We start from the raw sequence: 20,894 nt of genomic DNA, 5'->3' as shown, positions 1-20,894 counted from the left end.
AATTGTAGCATGAAAGTAATAAAATACCTAGACGTGAAATTTCGTTGTTAATCCTTATGAACTGTTTCAACCAGCTCCAATTCATAGGAAGGGTTACAGGATTGAGAAAAGTGCTTCTTTTGGTGTTTCTAACACTACCTAATTTTAAAAGTGAACCCAATGTTCTACCTTATCATCCATAATGAAGTAAGTGATGTATTTAAAAAATGGACTCGATTTTGTAATCAGATGAATAAGAGATATCAAAATGAATAAGAGATACCAAAATGAATAAGAGATATCAAACAAGACATTCAAAGATTACCAGGACAATGACGTACATCCAAACATTTGTGCAGTTTATAACAAGGAAGATTAAGCATTACAATAAACAAAATAATGCAACTTGGAGGCAAGGCTTTTGCCAGGGGCTGCTCTCACGACTAACCTACTTATCACTGGACAGAGTAAACAACTCGAAGAAAATGCCTTGACAAAATACAACAGTGTAAATAGTCACTGACACAGTTTACAACTGCTACATAAAACAACCTTAGCCTTATGGGCTTTCTTAAGGAGCAATTATTAGGTATGATAATGTTTTTCACTGTAATTTTTATGGTTTGATCAAACAAATATGACATGACCAAACATATCAGGTAAGGCAGATGCATTTTTATTTCACAAAAAAACAGAAGGTGATATGTTCTTGGTGCGAGCAGTGAAGAAAATGCAATAAATTGTGATAATAAATTTGAAAGAGGGTGCAATAGTGGACATTTTACTTTATTCTCTCTTTTGTGAGTAAAAGCAATAGAAGGGACTTTGAGTTACCTAGCACTAATTTGCCCTATACTAACATGATTTCATAAGGTAGTACATCGTGAGAACTATCTCTTGCTTTGGTTTTATAACAGAACAGGAAAGACAGAAAAGGGACAGGTTACCTAACAAAGGGTATTTACAATCAACAAATCTTCGACTTTTCTGTTTGAATTACATCAAGAAGTTTTTAAAGCTTTTGAATCTGCCTAAAATAGCAAAATTTACGTTATCACTCTGCTTTTAGGTATGATAACGCACAGTGATTTGATATGCTAAATACCGACCTTGTCCATGTCACATTGCATATTTCTTGGTCCACTCTTTTGCAGTTTCTGTGTACTTGCCTCTATCCGTTTTAAATGTCCTTGCTATCTCCGGTACTAATGGGTCGTCAGGGTTTGGGTCACAGAGCAAAGAGCATATGGAAAGCAGTACTGCAACACAAAGTTTCAATGCAGATATAAATCATATAAAAAAAACAAAAAAGTCGATAAAAATGACAGAAACTACATGAAAATCAACTAAATCTACTCTCTGTTTTTGGTACTTAATGACTAATTCTCAACAGCTGCATTAGGAATAGAATTTCTTTAAATTTACAGAATTAAATCAAAGTTCCCAATATCATTTTAGATGCCCTCTAACAACCTCGCTACAAATGAAACTGATTTGCTTCATTGGGAAATGATGGGAAAATATTTGCATGACAAAAACTTGCATTTGCGAACATTGTTTTTAAAGATATGTCACGCAAACTCTAGATCCTTTAACTTTCTCTTCAGACTTTTGCTAGTAAAATATAATAAAAATTCAACACACCTTTTGAAATAGTTAAAGCCGGACTCCACTGTGACCTTAGTATATCAAGACAAATACTACCATTGCTGTTTATATTTGGATGGTAAATTTTGGTTGTGAATGCAACCTGCAGAAAAAACGGTTTTAGTAATTGTTAAACAAAGCTATTTTCAGGCTTTGTATCTACGCTAAAATTTTACAAAATAATTGGAGCTTCCTATAGCCAGTGGCAACGACTAATTAGAAGAACAACAAACAAAATTAGCTAAGCAAACTTGTTGGATAATAAAGAGCGAGAAAATGTGTTAGAAAATCGCGGAAAGGAAGATTGATGTAAAAACTGGTATATCAACCAGCAGCATTAATGACCGACTGATTTAGAAACATTCTTCGTGTTTACAATGAATGACAAAAAGGAAGTGCAATTGCTACTTAAGACTTTTCATATAAGTTGCTAGTGAACCACAAATGAAAATACGTAAAACTACACCTTTATGTGCTTACTAGTTACCTTTGGGGGTTTAAATGGATAATCTGTTGGAAAGTGTATTGTTAAAAAAAACACTCCTCCTTGGTATGGACTTTCAGGCTGAAAAATACAATAAAAATACAACATAAGTTCTTTAGGTTTTATCACGTTTTGTTTAAAGGTCAACATAGTCAATGGAGAGCATAATTGTATGACGTTCCTTTTAACGGTGGTATTCACCAACAGGTGAGCACAGATTCTTACCAAGACAAAGATCGAAAGTTTCACAAGAGAAAAAAATGGCACTTTCAATAGTCCCCTTGTCAGCAACCAATATATGATGAATAAGCAGTAGCTTTTAGCTTCTGCTCAAGCCTATATTTTTTTAACTTTGCCGTCGGCCTATTTTATCAAGCCTAATTCATTTGTGTCGGCAATTTCACTCGCTTTTTCTGTCCATTATATACCCGTTTACAATCGATATGGAAGGAGGCTAGTAGTCAAGGAAGTTTCGCAGTCTAGCATACGGCAAAATAATACTCACCTAATTCTTTATCAGCTTATTCAAGTTTAGGATCATGTGGGTAATTAAGGTATTTAAATTTCGAAACGAAAAGGAGGAAGGGGGTCTAATAGAAATAATTATTAGAGCGAGACCACAATGGCCTGGTTTAAATATTCTCAGAAAGAGAAAAGTAGATTTTAATGACTCTTTGTTTATAACCAAAAACCTTTAAAATTATTTCTAAAATATGTAACAAAGCACAACGAGTTTACAGAAAATTTTGGATTAGTATGGACTGAAAACTTAAAGGCATAAAGCGTTTAAAACTGAAAGAGAATTGTATGGTCCTCTAATTAATCGCTATCCATCATTATTTTCTTATCTCAGTTTCAGTAAATCAGATCCAACTGAACAAACAAAAATTTACTGTTCAGATTTTATGGTTGTTTCCGAGTGGCAGATGTAAAACATTTTTACTGTCCCTCGTAAAAGAATCTGCATGCCTGGTTCTCTCTGCATGATAAAAAGTCATCGCCTTACTCGTCGCCAATTTTTTACAAGAAACAAAAACTCATAGCACAGCTAAGAAATTTCAGCCCTCGTCGTCCAAAAATCAAAGCGATGAAGAAGGTGATGAACATCAAAAGATTCTGACATTCATCGACTTTTCCATCGCTTATTCCTTTGTTTAACCTAACCCTCAACGAGAAGGGAATTGTTTCAATTGAATTATGACAAAAGCACATGACAAATTGAGAAAGTTTTCGTAAAGATGGGCAAGATGGCCGCAAGTAAAGACTTTAAGGGAAAATTTGAAAAGGCCTGTGGTCAGTATAAAAAGTATTACGAAATATACAAAGAAATGGGGTAGGTGTAGAAAATTTCGGCAACTTCAAGAACAATACAGATACAACCTACAAAGCAAGTAGGATCCTCACAAAGATTAATAATGGGAAAGGGTTTTATTCATAGATTACTAATTGCTTTCAGGGCCGCGAGAGTGAGGCAATCTGATCCAGGTCCTTGAGGTCTAGAGTGCCCTTTAGGCAGCGAATTCCATTTAGTAGAAATAATAAAATTCTTTTAACAATCGCAAGAAATGACTGCAAACAATATTTTGAACTTGAAGTAATTTTTATCCTAGTACTTTGTATTTATATCAATACTTTGTATTTTAAGGTCATGTAAAGGGCATTGTCACGTGAATTTTCTGCTTGCTTTGCTCGCATTGGCTGCATCTTCGGTTTGTATCAATATTACCCAATTGATAAGCATACGAGAGGCATCATGCTCACTGATTGGCCAATTGTTAATTGACAGATGAATGCAGTCACTTAGGCAAATATGAAGGGTGTGGTTGCAACATTTTTTTGCTCGCTCCGGTCACATAGGCCCTCTGCTTTCACATTTGCCCTAAGGCCTCCAAAATCTCTCGCTGGCCCGGGCTGGGTCACAACTGCAATGGAAAATTTTGGCATCCGGTACACAGGAAACCAACTTTCCAACTTTTGCACACTGAACCCATTCAACTCAATCAGTCAATAAATTAATCAATATATATATTGATAACAGAGCACATGATAACAAGACGAAAATAATATGAACATGTCGGGCAAAAGGTATATAAATATCTATTTTAGATTATATATGATGTGTTGCTGTAGTTTTTCACTAGAATTTTCACTAGAATATTTTTTTTCAAATATTATTGCAGAGGTGCATTTTTGTTGCACAGTGGCCAATGAACACAACCATCCGTGGGAGTCCAGCTTTGCCACTGGGGGTAGGTAAAGAAAATCTCGGCAAGAGGTTTAAAAGATTTCCCTGCCACAAAGTCGCAATCCCGTACCATTTGATTCTACACTCTTCTAACTCTCATTTAGATGTACATTTCTTTCACCCAAACACTTCTCTCCTTCAATGGCATTCGTTTCCATGCCATTAGCCGCAGAAGTAAGTACCTCAGAGCCAGACTAAACCTCATTTATTGGTTTCATCAATGTTCAGTGAGCTAATTAAAGCGATAGATGCATGTGGCGATAAAGCGATAGTCGCGAACCAAAATGGAAACTCAGTTGACCATGTACCATCAAAGGAATTATCGAAGCCCTTCCATAAACTACTATAAGATTATGAAGAATTTGAAGCAGAGTTCATTGGAAACAGAAGCAGCGTGAATTGGAAATAGGCTCTAGGGAAATAGGGGAATACTCTGAGAAAGGAATCGATGTCAAAATCAGACACAGTATATTACAGGTGGAATGACCCACCAAAGATAGAGTATTGTACTTTGGCTTTGAAGAAAAATTTGTTTGCCGCTTTGAAGAAAACTTAAAATATGAGCAGATAATGATACTTTATTCAACAGTTTCCACCGTAAGGGCTTTATAGCAGCTCCACTGGCAAAAGCCTAACTTGAAATTTTAGCTTGAAATTTGCTCAGGGGTCCAAAATATCCAACAAGAAATAGCCAAAATCTACATCTGCCTAAACTTTGATTAGAATTTACCAACAAGAGTTTCCAATTAACAGGAGCCTTATCATAGAATAAACTTTCCTAAAAATTAACTTCTTTCAAGTAGTGCCCCCTTTCGTGACATGGTGCCTTTTCACACATGTGCCTCACCAACTTTGAAATGCTTCCAACATCCCTGTATGAAGATTTGACAAAGTTCTTGAAGTAACAAACAAGGTATATCTTTTTTTCAAAATGATGATTTCCAGTGACAGATGATTTCCAGATACAACAGGTTCTGCCATTGTTCTTTCTACTTTGAAGGTAATTTTCATGTAACAGATTGCAATGCAATATAACCCAAGCAAAAAAAGAAAGACTGAAGATTAAATCAAATGAATATTGATACTTACAGGCCCCATTATGGTTGCTTGCCAATGAAACACTACAAAAGAAAGTCACAATGAAAGTGTCACATTTTTGCATAGAAACCTCGTTGCAGTTCCTTCAACACAGCTTGCAAATCTCATAAATCTCATAAATCTTGACAAAGTTTCCATACATAACCTAACAAGACAAAAATATTTCCTTTCCAAAGCAAAAGAATAATTTTCTCAAGTACATTTTGTTAAAGCAGACACAAATTGTGTTTTTGATTTCTTTTGAACAAAAAATTAGAATTGATGCAGTATCTCATCTTACTATCATCTCCAACAGGTCCAGCTGAACATTGCGCAGGAGGATCTCTTTCAATATCTTTATATTCCTAAAAATAAAAATTTAAATCAAATCAAAATAGATGTGAAGTACTGATTACATTTTACAACTTTTTAGACAAAGTAATCCAAACCATAAAGTAATCCGAGTTAGCCATGATTCCTTTAACAAATATTACTGTTATGTATTTTTATTGAGGGAGGGGGGTATGGGGGCGCTGCACCCACTCACACTCTATCCATTGGCACATTGAAGGATTTTTCCAGGAGAAGAAGACTTTTTTCTCACCCTGTAGAATAATTGTTTTAATATTTCTGTAGCAGTTGAAATTTCAAATTATCCCACTAAAGTATGAATTTTGTAATAGAAACATATAAAAGCAGAATATAAGACTATTCATCTTATGGCCACACTCTTTTAAAGAGGCACTAACGCAAAGAATTATAATCATTAAGTGATATTCCGAATGCATGGAGGTTGGTCTATGTAGAAATTTTGTATTTTGTGGGAACAAAATTTTTGTGTAAAACGAGACAGGGGCAGAAATATAGGGTTATGATTTCGGTACAACCATGGTGCGAGAAAGGGTTTGTGCGAGAAAGGGTTTGTGCGAGAAAGGGTTTGTGCGAGAAAGGGTTTGAGCGTGTCATAACACGGGAACAAGATTTGCTCGTATATACCGATGACAATACAAGCAGGAAAGACGTTTCTTTTACTTCCACCTCCACAACAACAGTCAATCGCGTCCTCGATCTTCCATTACAAGCGAAAGGAAAGAAACGATAGCCACCGATTCAACCAGCCGGGGAAATAAGCTCCGACTGAGAACTGCAAAATGACGTCAAACTCTTTCTTTCCGTGCAGCAGACCAGAAAAAAGGTGGGATATCAAAAAGTTATATCCCATATCTTCAAAGTCTCGAAACTTTACTTCCACAGTGAGTGCAGAGAAACAAAAGATATTTTCTAACAACATATGGCTCGTAAATTATCGTTGAAATCTTTGGATGAAAAAGTTTGCGTCAGTGTCTCTTTAAGAGTGAGATACGTCTTTTTTCAGCAAAAGTCATTTCTGTACCTCTTCGAAAAAGTGTTTTGGCTTTGCCCTAGTTCATGCCAACTTCAAATCTTTTATCTACCCATCACACACACGCATTTTTCATAAGGAGCTAGGTTATAGATAAGTACCCGGTTTCTCTATTTTTGCTGATCTCAATGCTTAGTTTCTTAAAGGTTTTTTAAACACCAAAGTTCATAATCTTCAAATATAAATAAAAAACACGTCATCGAAAAACAAGCCAGAATAAGGCCAATGGAAATTTAAGGAATTTAGGATTCTTTGACAAACTTGAGGTATGTTTTATGAGTTTTGACCAAAATGGCTAAATTTGAGGATTTTCAGGGATTTAGGACCGACTGGGAGGCCTGTATTTATTTCAGTTACATTAAGTCTCTTGGTTAAAATTGAATAAGAACATGTAAATTTGATAGCTTTTAGGTTTTCTTTGTTCTATGGGTAGAAATTGAATATACAAATTATGCATTGACACCCATTAACTTTATCTAAGAGAGCCCTTTGTTAAAGAAGGTGGTTAATCTAAGATTTTTAGTTGCATTTTGAAAGCCTGGTTGTGAGAAAAAGAGATTTGGTTTAACATTTCTTGGAAAGATCTTTAGCCCTTTAAAAGGATCTAAAAACTTACAGATTATTTATCATGCTTGGTCAAGTTGCCTTTTAATAGTCGTTAGCATGGCCGCGGAAAGGATCAATGGGCCCTGGGGCAGGACCAAAGATAAATAGCAAGGCGCGTTTGAGGCAGACTCTTCTCGGGGGGTATGGAGGATACTTCCTCATAAATTTTCGATGGTAGACAAAATTGCTCTGGTGGCTTTTTCACTAAAATTTTTCTGGTGGGTATTAGGTGCGTCAATTCAAATTCTATTTAAAGAAAATTGATATATCAGAGCTATTATTATATCTTGCTGTTATACTAACGCCATAATGCATAAAAATAAAGTTTCTTAACCATAAAATATGCATTTATTTAAATTTAAAATATATATATAAACTGGTACACTGTTGCAAATAGATTCAAGTGCCACAATTTGTGTGTCGTACTAGTGCTTAAGGTCTCCCAGGTCCCAGATGCAGTAACAATTTTTAGGTAACATTTGAGAAGCTTTTCAAATTTCGGGCTCAAGCCCACCAAGATGGGAAATATCTTAAGAAATTTATTGCTGGCCCTTTGCACTCAAACAAGGTGGTGCGCAAAAAATCGCGGCTGTTCAGCCTGCATGCCAAAGTTACATTCTGTCCTAAAAGCAATAGATGAAGTGCAAAAAGCTTTGTATCTCTCCAGAATCAAAAACGGACATTGCTAGCTTGTGGAACATTTTAAGGTCGTTCAAAGCAGTAATCTTGATAATTGGCCATTTTGCAGATGCAAGGCCAGAAAGGCATTTCTTAAATACATTCACTGATAACGAACAATCGTTTTGATAATTTACCAGAAAATAACCTAAAGCTACTAGCTCTGTTTGAGATAACATAATGGGTTTAATACTGTTTCTGCTTCTACTAAATTTCATTCATAGGCTTTTGTTATTATTGTTACTATTATTGACAGGTTGTGATAAAGAGGCCGAATCAGCACTTCTAAATTTTTAACTGAGTTAATATTTATGGGCCCCTTCAGCCATGGGCCCCTTCAGCCATGGGCCCCCAGGTCAGTGACCCCTCAAATTGGAGGCAACACTAACACTGGTCCAATTGCAGACAGGTTCTTCAGCTCCAAGCATAGGGCTTCAGCTCCAAGCATAGGGCTTCAATCTGCAACGTCATTCGTAAATCGTCTGACCGTGAAGCATTTGCAGAATTGTTGTCTTATTTCAACAAAATGCTGTCTATCACCCAGCAATGTGATGTGACAAAAATTGTTTAGGTAGAAATGGTTAAGTCGCTAGGACAGCAATTGTTGGTATACTACAAACAACACTTCCCATTTGCAATGATTGCACCAAGTGTTCATCAAATATGTGCTCATTCGTGGGAGATGTTCTCACTGAGAAATGGGAAGGCAATTGCTATACATACCGAACAGTCTGGTGAGGCTTGGAAAAAGCATATTTGTGCCTACAAATCTGGTCCATCAGCCAGGGCAAGGCAATGTTCAATAAGACTGAACACACTTTATTTATTTACAAGAATGTTAGTTCAATCATATCCGATTATAGCATCAAAGAGAAAAGCGTTGACATGCAAAAGGTGTGAGAAACATGGTCATACTATTCGTTCGTGTCCATTGAATGTGGCAACAGTCAGAGGACGTGTGCAGCAGCTCTGACTGAGGTATCTGTGTTTCTGTGGATTTGAACAAAGTTGAGAAAGCAACGATAACAAATATCTTAGCATTTGAGGCTTTGAATAAAAGTATGATCATGTCGGTAAGCACAGAGAGCGGTTCATGTAAATATGTAATTGCTGAAGCAGCCATTCGAGATTGGTAAGCTTAGGCCCACCGCCTACGTGCACATGATTCTAGGCCTATCGAATCTCAAGTTCATACTGCGTTCTGTTTTTACAAAAATAAAAAAATTAGTTAGTTTCAGAATATGGTTCATTTGGTTTATTGTTTACAAGTCGTTGAATTTGTTACAATTTCGACAGTGAGGAAGCTGTTTAGCTGGAAAGCTTTCGGTCCGTTGTGCAGTTATTAACTTGTCAAATTAATGAGGAAATAAAGTACATCAAAAATGAAAATGGTGACATCGAAGCAAGTCTTCAATATTTCTCAAAGGAGATTGAAGACATTCAAGCGAAAGTAAAGTCAGTAGAGGCAAGCACTTCAGAGGCCGTCCATTTAAAATCTCGATCAACGGCCATAGACTCTTTGTATAACCTAAGCGAGTACCTGGAAAATCAAAGCACAAGGAATAACCTCAAGCTGTTAGGAATGCCAGGAAGTGAGTCAGGTGAGACATGGGATCAGTCTGAGAAATTCTTTAAAAATCAAGTAAAGGAATCGTTTATAACTGAAGAAGAGATAGAAATTGAGTGTGCACATAGAGTTGGTCAAAAAAGGGAAATATTCACACGCCCAGATGGGTTTAAGGTGAAAGCCAGGCCCAGACCAATAACTGCCATTATTAAGAACTGTAAGCAGAAAGAGAATATCATAAAAGCTGCAAGATCAATTCGTCTGGAATCAAGTTTATAGGAGATTTCAGCAAAAGAACTTTGGACACGAGGAACGCTTTCGTACCAAAGTTGAAGAAAGCTAGAGAAGCAGGTAAACTTGCCTTTTTTGAGAAATAGGTTGATAATTAAGGATAAGCCCCCAGATGGCAGGCCTCAAAGAAGAAGTCTCCCAAGAGAAGCTCGGAACATAGAGCATCAGTTGTTGATAACATATACACTAAAGCTGCCAATGCCTGAACTGTCTATAGATAGATAAGGTGATAACTCTTTTCAAAAAAGGGAATCCGGAGCTACCATCTAGTTATAGGCCAAGTTAATGAACAGATGACTGTATAGATTCCTTGAACTAAATAATATTTTTTATTCTTTACAATTTGGATTTCAAGAAAACCATTCCTTTGACCATGCCCTAGTAAGTTTGACAGAAGCTGTGAGAAACACAATTGACAATAAAAGATTTGGTTGTTGAGGAATGAAAGATAATATAGTCAATCACCAATGTTTAATGACAACCTTTTAGCATCAAGCCATTTTTTGTAGCTCTAAGTTCTTTATTAGCAATTTTAAATGAACAAGATAAATCTTTGGATCCACAGTAGATGTTTGTATCATCAGCACAGAGATAGAATTTAAGTTTCTTAGAAGCATTTGGCTGATGTAGATAAGAAGAAGTAGTGGGCCAAGTACAGAACTTTGTGTTTCACCACAAGTAATTGAAATTAAGTTGGAATTACTTCCATTGACAGAAACATAATGCTTTCTGTCAAGGGCACAACCACGTACACCATAGTGCTCAATGTAAACGGCTTTTGATACAGTTAATTAGAAAATTTTGTTATCGAAATTTGAGCACTATGGTGTGCATGGTTGTGCTCTTGACAGAAAGCAATATGTTTCTGTCAATGGAAGTAATTCCAACTTAATTTCAATTACTTGTGGTGAAACACAAGGTTCTGTACTTGGCCCATTACTTCTTCTTATCTACATCAGCCAAATGCTTCTAAGAAACTTAAATTCTATCTCTGTGCTGATGATACAAACATATACTGTGGATCCAAAGATTTATCTTGTTCATTTAAAATTGCTAATAAAGAACTTAGAGCTACAAAAAATGGCTTGATGCTAAAAGGTTGTCATTAAACATTGATGATTGACTAAATTATCTTTCATTCCTCTTCTAGGAATATTTCTTCTGATTCTACAATAGAAATAGGGAAAAACATATTAAAAGGGTTAAGTTTGTTAAGCTCTTAGGACTCCTCTTAGATGAACACCTAAGCTGGAAATACCATCTCAGTGAACTTTCTAAAAAATTATCCAGAACTTGTGGGATGTTTTTCAAAAAAAGAAACTTACTTTCATTAGATGTTTTACTTTGCTTGTACAATGCAATATGGCCTTATTGTCTAGGGTCAAACATATGCATCATACATTGACCCAACTTTTAAATTACAGAAAAAACAGTCAGAGTTTTCTCATTTCAGCCTTGCTTGTCACCCTCTCTACCAATTTTTAAAGATCTTAAACTTCTCAAACTTTCTGAAATCTTAGAACTCAGACTTTTAATCTTCTTTTGACTCAATTAACAAAGCTTCACCTAGTTGCTTTCATAACTTCTTTAAATTCAATCAATCTGTTCATTAGTATTACACAAGACAGGCAGGTCAAGGTGTTATACACGAGCAAAAGTATTGCACAGGCTGAAACAGAAATGGCAGCACTGCAGCAACAAATTTTAGCGAACCAGAATTCAAGTTGTCATAGCAAGTTCCATAAGTTATAAAATGACTTTTTAACTGGAATATGTTAGAAAATTTATCAAGATTTGATGCTGAAAATAGTGAATGCAAGAATAACCTTGATTTTTGCACATTTCTAAACAATCTTGACATTTGCAAAATCACAAAAATTGAGTCATGATGATTGAAATACCTGTGAAACGTTTGCAATAAAAAAGTTAATTTTTGCACCAATTTGCGATGTCTTACTACAATGAACTCGGGGGGTACTTACTTTATGCTTGGGTGTCTAGAACTGCTCGTTTTCTTAACTTTTGTTGGAGAAAATTCTACTCGTTTTGGTCAACAATTTTTGGAGCTGTAATGGGCCTGGTGGCAGCGGCCGATTCGTGATATGTTGCAGCAGAATTCAATCAATAAAATGTGTCACAAATTGTCAAACCCATCTTTTCCCACTGATTACAACTGTTGTAATGGAAACAAAAAATGCTGCAAATTACGTAAAACAACATTTCGCCCTCTCATTAAGTAAAAACACCAAATTTTTTGTGTTAAACAGGTTCACCCAAGTGCCTCAATAGCTTTAATATAGTAGGCTTAATAAAATGGCTTAAATTATGCCACTTTCCACAAAATACAAGGCCATTTATGATCAACTTGGTACTCCAACACCTAAATGCGACTTAGCAAATGTTTTTTCTGAACTTATCATGTCGAAATTAACAGTACCTGTTACAAAACTTTCTGATAAACTTCAAGTCTCATAAAGGATTCAAAGCCATGAGACTATCCAGTTCAATAAAAAGTCAAAATTTTTTACTTCTGAAAAAGTAGATTTTTTCAATCTTTGAATTAAAAGTGTTGCCAACACTTTGAAAATTGATTTGATTGATTTTTAACTATAAAAAGATGCCTAATGGCTTTACAAAAGAGGTTTCATTATCGATTGACTTGTTGTTTACAATGAGGTCCCATAACTCATTTGTCAAACCTGTGCAATACTTTTGCTTACTAAGTGTACATATCTCAAATAAACAGTCTTCAATATGGTCTAAAGTCAATTTGATACCTTGGTGCTAAACTTTGGAATTCATTCATGTGGTTTATTGAATTTCCATTTAATCATTTAATCAAATTTATTGAAGGATAGAGGGGGCTATCTCCACGATTAAATTACCTATTGAAGGATGTGCTCCTCCTTTAAGTTCTTCGCTCCATACAATTTATTCCAGTCCTATGTATTGTATATTGTACTAATTTTCTGTATCAATGTATTAATTTTCTGTAATATTTTTCATCGTTGTTTAGTTACTTGCTAGTATAGTAAATTATACATAAATTATATATAATTATATAAAAATGTTGTGAATTTTAAATATATGAAACTGAAACTAAGAGCAGAAACAGAAAATAGGAGGGAGAAACGGAGGAGCATCTATTTGAGAAGAAGGATTCAACCATTCTCCTTCAGACGTATGATCATATTGTCCAAGAAAGGATTGCACAAAATTGCGAATCACTATCAGTATCACATACTCACAGTGGGCAGTCTGTTGTTTTTTGTTGTCTTGCAATTTCTGGTTGGAATAGGAAAGCTACAGTATTTGCAGAATTATTGCATTTGGCCTGGTTGAAAATGGTCTTATAACGATTTAGATTGTTCTTTCAAACAAAATCTCAACACCTTCAAGGTTATGAGTCATGGCAATGGATCAAAATTCTGGAATGCCAAGGGCGAGAATACTTGATTTGAATCAGGCTAAAATGCTCGCAAAAAAAATTTTTTAAGCATTTTTTATCCACTACCAGCACCAGAATTTTTAGTTAGGTTGTCTTGATGCGAGCTGTGGCTTGCATTTCTTATCACTTCCCACTGCCTTTCAATTCACACTAACCATTGATAATGGATCAAAAAGAGAGTATAATTGTGATCAGACACTTCTGATTTACCTTCCAATTTTTGAAGGCGCTTTCCTGACTGGTTAAAAATTAAGCATCAGAAGGAGAAGCAGAGCCCAGTGCCACTTTTCCATGAACATTTAATACTTTGTTGCAAACCAGTTTTGATGCAAATCATTCAAGAGTATAAATTCAAAAGCATATCTTAAAGGCTCTTGCACTAACCGACATGCTTGGCAACCACCATAAAAAACTGGCTCTATTGTACTGCATGAAAACACGAAACACAGTAAAATTCTCAAGACAACTGCTGCTGAGCATGCTGGTTGTACAAGAGCCTTTAAGAAGAGGCTTGGATCAATTGCTGAGCTGGGTGGCAATGTTGTAAAAGATTTTGAGAAGTATATATGTTTGATGTATAGGGTAAATAATTTGATGTTGTGAATGATGCAAGGGGAAAGTTTTTTCAAAGAAAATTGGCAAAAGACAAAAAACTGCTGATCTATCTCTATGCCTCTACACAGTTTCAACATTAGGAAGCACATCCAATGCTCCAAATACATTGGGAGTTTTGGAAACCAGATAGAAGAGCCATATTTAGAAATAAAAGAAGGTAAGAAAGTTTATATATGAAGATTATACAGACACAGAACAATTCAGTGACAGTGCATATTAATGAGAATTTTTAGGATGTGGCAGCTTATGATCTTGAATTTATAATCTGTATAATAGAAGCTAATGTAAGTCTGTTATAGTTTCATTATAGAATGTTGTAAGACAAACCACAGATCAAACTGATTAACTAATTCCTTTTTCCAAACAAAATGATCTTCCATTTCATCCCTCTCTTATAAGTCAATTGCCCCAGTGCTGACATAAGTGCTACTCTAGGTCAACTGGAGATTATATTTTTGCTAGATATGATACAATACAACTTGATCTTTTCATAAGAGATTCTGAGGCCACATTTTTGGACAAAACCCCCTGTATCTTGGAAAAGCAACCTCTCCCACCCAATCAACATCCAAAGCAACCTCTCCCACCCAAAGTTCTTACAAAAACTGGTTCAGAAAAATTTGGTTTGGTAAAGTCCCTTCTCAGGTGGCAATGCTTCTGGACTAGATATGATGTTTTCCTTACTCTTTTTTCATAAGTATTTTTAAGGGACATGCATAAATAAAGATTTGTGCATTATTTGCACAGTCTGCTTCATTTACTTCTCTCAATTTTGTTTCAGAGAGAAGTAAATGAAGCCAACTGATTTGGTCTAAATTCACCCTGGTAGCAAGGGCTTGAAAAAATTTTCTTCTCCCTAAAATTAAAGAAAATGATGCATAAATCTCCTGCAGGAAAGGTATGTAAAGGAAATAATGGCCCGGTTTCAACAACTTTACTGATGCGTTTCCAGGTTTATGTAAATGAAAGGAAAAGCTGCTTTTATAAAGGTTCAAGCAGTTTTACTACCACTACAAAAATAATTTCTGTTTTGGTGACTGAGAATTATTCTTCATTCATGAACACCAAAATAAATCTGGAATAGGGTCTTAGCTAAGATATTAATCTTCTAACTGGTGCAGTGGTGGCTGGCACCCAAATAAATGTTGTATTAGAATGTAATGACAAGTGAAACAATGTGGAAAAACAAAGTCACAGTAAGCACTGCGCAAAATTCATACTTTAAGGGTTTTTTATCTATCTGACGATAAAAAATATCGAAACAGTCGGATAAGTCATGCCACTGCGTATTCATTAAATTGTTTCTGTCCAGAGAGCTATCCCTATATTATTTGCTAAACCTACAAAAACACGTGAATTTTTTATATTTTTTTTCAACATCTTAAATCTTGCAGGTGAGATGGTTCCTTTCATGTTACTAAAAATGTGGTTGTGCCTCTCCACTTCTCTTTTCCGAGTTTCATCCAGATCGCACGCAAAATGGATTATTTTATGCACTACCCTTTCGCTAACGGCCTGTGGGCTAGGTACTTGTTGTTAGGGTCGCACTGGTGCCATGATAAGCCGATGCAAAACGGCTTATCAGCCTCTGTTTGTTCCTTAAACCCTGGTGTATTAGAAAACTCATCTTAATACATCAAAAGGAAGGGTTTCACAATTTATACATAATTTTCTTTTGCCATTTGCGTGGAATCAACCACTTCATAATAAAATTCAAAACAAGAAGGAAGATTTGTGTTAACTTAAGGGGAACAACTTTGTTTTGATTCAAAATTACTTGAAAAAAATTAAAATTATGTAATAAAATACACTATTTCTGAAACCAAGATATCTTGCTGAAACCAAAGATGACTTTAAAAGAGCGCAGTCATTTGCTTTTTTCGTCAACACACATTTATGAAAAGGGTTTGTAGGCAGACTCAGAAGTTCTGTATTTCATGACTTTTTGAAAAGGTCTTAAAACCAAACAGAGAACGCTTCAGTGACTCGCTTCTTGTTGAAATGCGGTACCGCTTTCTCAGAGCTGTAGTTCCAGTGTATTAGAAAACGAGATTTAATACATTCGCTGCACAGGATAGGTAGCACAAAAGAATAGACATCACATAGAGCTCTCAAACACAAAGAGATTTTGAGGGGTTGTATTGAAAAAAGAGATCTAATACATTGACGCCGCTCGGCAGTTTCACAGGGGCCATACTTCTGTTAATCACATTGATCACCACCAATTCAATACGGCACAATTGATTCATGTCAGTTGTATTGTGCTTGAATGCTACGCAATTTTATTTTTGTAAGCGCCTCATTTAATAAAGCACACAAATAAGAAAATAGAATTTCTTGATTTCAATCAACTAACAATGAACCAGTGCAATTCAAAAATTTTATGTATTAGACTAATACATTGAATACATTTGCGAGCCCCCACTGAACTGGTGAGAATATTCTTAAGCCAGATGAAAAATTGTAAATTTTTATCAGACAAATATATATTTTCAAAAAATTTTTCAAGGGTCCTTAGGTAGAAAAATCAATTTAACCAATACAAGGGAACTACTAAGGTAAATTATATACTTTTGTCTTTGTGTTTTTTCCTTTTTATGAACATGTTATGCATAAAAAATATCCTGTGACTGCCTGGTGGCATGGTCAAGTGGGCTTTTATGCCCTGTTGGTAGTTCTTTTGCACTAATTTTCAAATCGAAACCTATAAATTTTCACTTTTATGTCTTTAGCCAAGAATACACTGGAACAACTATGATATGTATTATGAATATATACAATTTTTGTCTAAAATATTGCACTTTGTCAATGCGGTAAATATTCCCTTTGTTTGACTCAAGCACTTGTGCTTGAATGCACCAAATTGGAGAATAAGAAAATTAACCTTGGCATATAAGGATGCATTTGCAAGGCTTAACTGGTTGTCTTCTTTCTGAATTTTTAATGCGCGTATGCTATTGTCTACATGCAGAACACATGTGCAATCAGGGCAATGTCAGAAATTGAGGCAGATAAGACATCTTAGTAGAATTACAGCATGTACAAAAGACTAAGCAAAATCAATTACCTAATCTTTGGAAATATATCTCTGGAGGGCTTGAAAGATTTTGTCAGTGGCAAATTATATGTGTAAAATGTAGGGAAACAAAAAAATTTTAATTGGTATCCAAGTATACTCAGTCAGGGTTTAGAGAACTTGTCTTTTCCAAATAAAGTAAAATTTACAATATGAGTTCAAGGTAGTGATCAACACGAACATCTGTCAGAACTTGATTGTCACAAACGCAGAAATTATACTTCTCAAATGCAGGGATGTTCTATTTTTTGGTATTTTACTTATGTACAACAAATTTAATGAACCAGGTAAATGCATTTGACATCACTTAGGCCATTCAGATTTATCTCAAAAGAATTCATAGTAGACTAAATAATTCAACAGGAAGTCACTTGGTTCATTTGAACTTGTAGTATCCGTATTTCTTTAATAAATGGTATCAATAAAACAATAGGGTTAGCAATTACAAAAAATTCAAGGAAATGTCGTTTCCACACAAGCACAGAAAATATTTCCCTTTGCAACATAAGGTTAGGTCTACTTCAGAAAACCACTATTTCTTTGCTAAGGATCGTTCTTCGAGTGCTATGTCCACCACAAGCTAGTTTTAAGTTAGTGGGAAATCCCCAAAATTATTGATAGGATACTGCATTCTCTAAATTTGTTAGCCATTGCTAAAGTTGGCAAGCGCGGGCCTAGGACGTCCTTTGATCGTGGATAGGGACTGGCTAACATCAACGTTCGTGATAATGGAATGGCTACTGCATGCTTTTGAAAAAAACGTGAAGAACGGACATTAAATTGCTTAAATTGAAAGTCAACAATTGGAGGCTTTTGTTCACAGAAGAAAAGCCAGAAAAGTTCCCCCTATTACGACACGATGCTCAGTCTTCTTTGCGGAAACCGTTCAAAAACCACACTGAAATCCTCACCCAAAACCCCTTACAAACTAACTAAAAAGTTTACCTTGGTAATTCTCTTTAAAGCCATGATAGCTGCTGACTTCTTTATTCGTGATAAGTACACTGGACAAGCCTAGAATTGACGGCAATCTAGCAGAATCTCATCCCAACGCCTCACTATCAGATTGAGTCAGTGTGCAACACTTCGCCTCGAGTCGTGGCCAGGCCCCATATATTACGCATGCGTACAGCTTGAGAATGAATAGAATACAACGTCATGCTGATGTCATTTCCTTGCTTGCTTTGGATGAACACCATTTAGAGTTAAATGAAATGGGTTGGGTGCCTAGAACTTTATGAAAAAAGATAGTCAGAACTACTAGCATGTCCCTTACACACAGGAATTGGAAATTTGATGTTTTTTTCGTGGTTCTGATTCATGTTAAAGATGTCGAGAAAACTTGCATCGATGGCAGGGTTGTGAAATCGAAAAATTTTCATCTTTGATCGCTGAATATTCAACATTAGCTCAGTTATTCTACACAAAACTTTAGACAGGGGTTATTCTAACGTGGTTTTGTTACCATTTTGTGGTATTGTAAATTTGTTTTGTGGTGTTGTGATCTCAATTATGTGGTGTTATAAAAATATCGACCATCTGGATTGAATTTTTGCAGAATGTAGGAATCGTTGGGAAAAACAAAAGGAATTTCAATTTCAAACACCAAATCAAGTAAAAAACCTAAAATAAAAGAAGAATTGTAGTAAAAAGTCAGTCAGGCCTCAATCTTAATTTTTTTTTACTTTTGATATCTGCAGTTTGTCGTCCTTGTCAAGTTCGTTCAAGGTAACATTCACTGCATCTGTGTACATCCCTGGCCCCTTGAAACCAATCCTTTTCCCTTTCTTTGCTTGTTTTCGCCTTCTCTCTTTCGATTCCAGTCATTCAATGACACACGGACTAGGGTTTCACTTTTCGACTACTGGCATATTAAAAAAACATGAGGCTCAAATTCTGTGAGGCAAAAGCGAACTGCATCTGCATCAAAAGCTGTTGCTAAATATTTATGAGGAACACGTCGTTCGCATCCTCGTGAACTGTGATTCCCTTTAGTTAATCTTGAGATGTGTCAGTTGCAATTCCGATTCCTCAACCAATCAAGCCAAAACGACTTTTAGTTGGAAGGCATTGGTTTTTCATGGCATCGCTCCCCGCTTCGACATCAAGAATAGTAATAGTATCGCTTTGAATTAACTCAAATATCTCTTGATAGGAAAGGTTGCTCTTCTCTGCCAAGGTCTTGAGATAGCCTTCATATTTTTGCTTTCGAATGAGTTTGAAACAGACGGCTGTTGCATTCCCAGATGTCAAATGCAAACAAACAAGCTCACAAAGATACTTTGAAATAATTGTGGCTTTGGTATCTCTTGTATCTCTTAACTGCTGGCTTTTGGTCTTCCACAACTTTTCCTCGCTGTCATGTCCGTACACCTCGCGATACACCTGGCGCTTGGGAATATGCATGGGATAAAACACCACCACCCTCTATTTTTCAACCTTTTGATCCAAGGCACATTTCTCATCGAAAAGATTTAAATTCCACAAATAAAAGCCTTTACACAATTTAAATTCGATCTCATCGAATTGTCTTGAATAGCTATCTCAATTGACACAAAAAAAGCTATTTTAGAATAAAACACAATATTCTTATTCACACAGTGTTAAACCTGGGTCCTTTTTTTAAAGAACAATTGAGTGAAATTGGAGATTTCTCCACGGCACACCAGATATTATCTCACGGCAGACTAGTGTGCCGCCGCATAGTGGTTGAAAAAACAATGTCCTTAGTTAAAAGAAGTTTTCCTTAGTCAAGACTTACTTTTTTAAAAACCAGTGGTTCTCAAATCCTCGTTGTTCCAGTTGCTCTTGTCAAGAGTAGAATTAAATGATAAAAAAATTTCCAGCCCTTGAATTTGGGGTGTTGTAAATTTTCCTTAAAATAACCCCTGCCTTTGAATCTTAACAATTGTAAATTATTTTTTAAATGGAATTCAATTTCTTCCTTTCAAATTACTGAGGACATCTAAAAGTACGTGACCAAAACAGACAATTATCAACTGAATTCACATCAGAAACGATCAAATTTATGCGCCAATCATAACAAGGGGAAGCCAATCATAACAAGGGGAAGCCAATCATAACAAGGGGAAGGACTGGAGGGAGGGATTTGGAAGAGATGGAAAGATCAAGACTGTTGTTTCACTCGTTCGTTTCATTTACTCTGATGAAGCCCTGAAGCCGTGAACATTTATCTCACAACATTGGATTCTCGTCGCCGTTTTGCTTTGTCTCTGAATATTATCTTTGTTGATTTTAGTCACAAATAAAGACAGGATATAAGAGCCCGGGAAGCAAAAAGGGGTAGAGTGTTCCAAAGTTTACAAGATCTTGATTCTTGGCCGGATCTCGAGAGGAAGGATGAGTTGTAGAGTGGGAGGGCAGGGTTCATGAACTTGGCAAAGATACTTCAAGAAGGTGAGCTCTGGAAATATATCTTACCTTTGGACAGCCTGCGTGACAGATCAGACTGAAAATGGATATCACCAACAAATCTTTGCTAGGCCGAGCTTACACACGGGAAAAGAGCAAAAATTCTTACCTTCACTTTCCACGTTACAAATTGGCCCCCTTTCAAAGAAACAAATCCTTATGCTTATTCTTACTGTTTAAAGGCTGTTTTAATGACGTTTTACCACCTGTTAAAGACCGTCTTTTATATAGCGTATTCTTCGGCGAAAAAAGCTCCTCACCTGAATGCTATTACAACGGCTTTACCCAGCACTATCTGGTCGCTTCAATGAGGAAAAGTAGAAAAATATTGACTAGTCTATCCGCCT

The 20,894-nt window shown here is 35.8% G+C and overlaps 1 protein-coding gene and 1 pseudogene across 1 annotated transcript; one reads left to right on the top strand and one right to left on the bottom strand.

Moving 5' to 3' along the window:
• Positions 1 to 267: 267 nt before the first annotated feature.
• LOC135688208 (ubiquitin-conjugating enzyme E2-17 kDa) lies at positions 268 to 18,219 on the bottom strand. The gene is made up of 6 exons (XM_065204980.2): positions 18,061 to 18,219; positions 5,734 to 5,797; positions 5,445 to 5,476; positions 2,114 to 2,191; positions 1,624 to 1,729; positions 268 to 1,238 (listed from the first exon to the last, which is right to left on the bottom strand). The coding sequence occupies exons 1-6, from the start codon at positions 18,082 to 18,084 to the stop codon at positions 1,099 to 1,101; spliced, it is 444 nt and encodes a 147-aa protein (XP_065061052.1). The 5' UTR covers positions 18,085 to 18,219; the 3' UTR covers positions 268 to 1,098.
• On the top strand, positions 8,696 to 12,442 carry LOC148958181 (uncharacterized; annotated as a pseudogene).
• Positions 18,220 to 20,894: the final 2,675 nt, after the last annotated feature.

Source organism: Rhopilema esculentum, chromosome 17 (genome assembly GCF_057945365.1).
Source record: "Rhopilema esculentum isolate cy_ngs chromosome 17, ASM5794536v1, whole genome shotgun sequence".
Classification (NCBI taxonomy): domain Eukaryota; kingdom Metazoa; phylum Cnidaria; class Scyphozoa; order Rhizostomeae; family Rhizostomatidae; genus Rhopilema; species Rhopilema esculentum.
The sequence above is the reverse complement of the archived record's forward strand: the minus strand, read 5'-3'. Positions and strand labels throughout refer to the sequence as shown.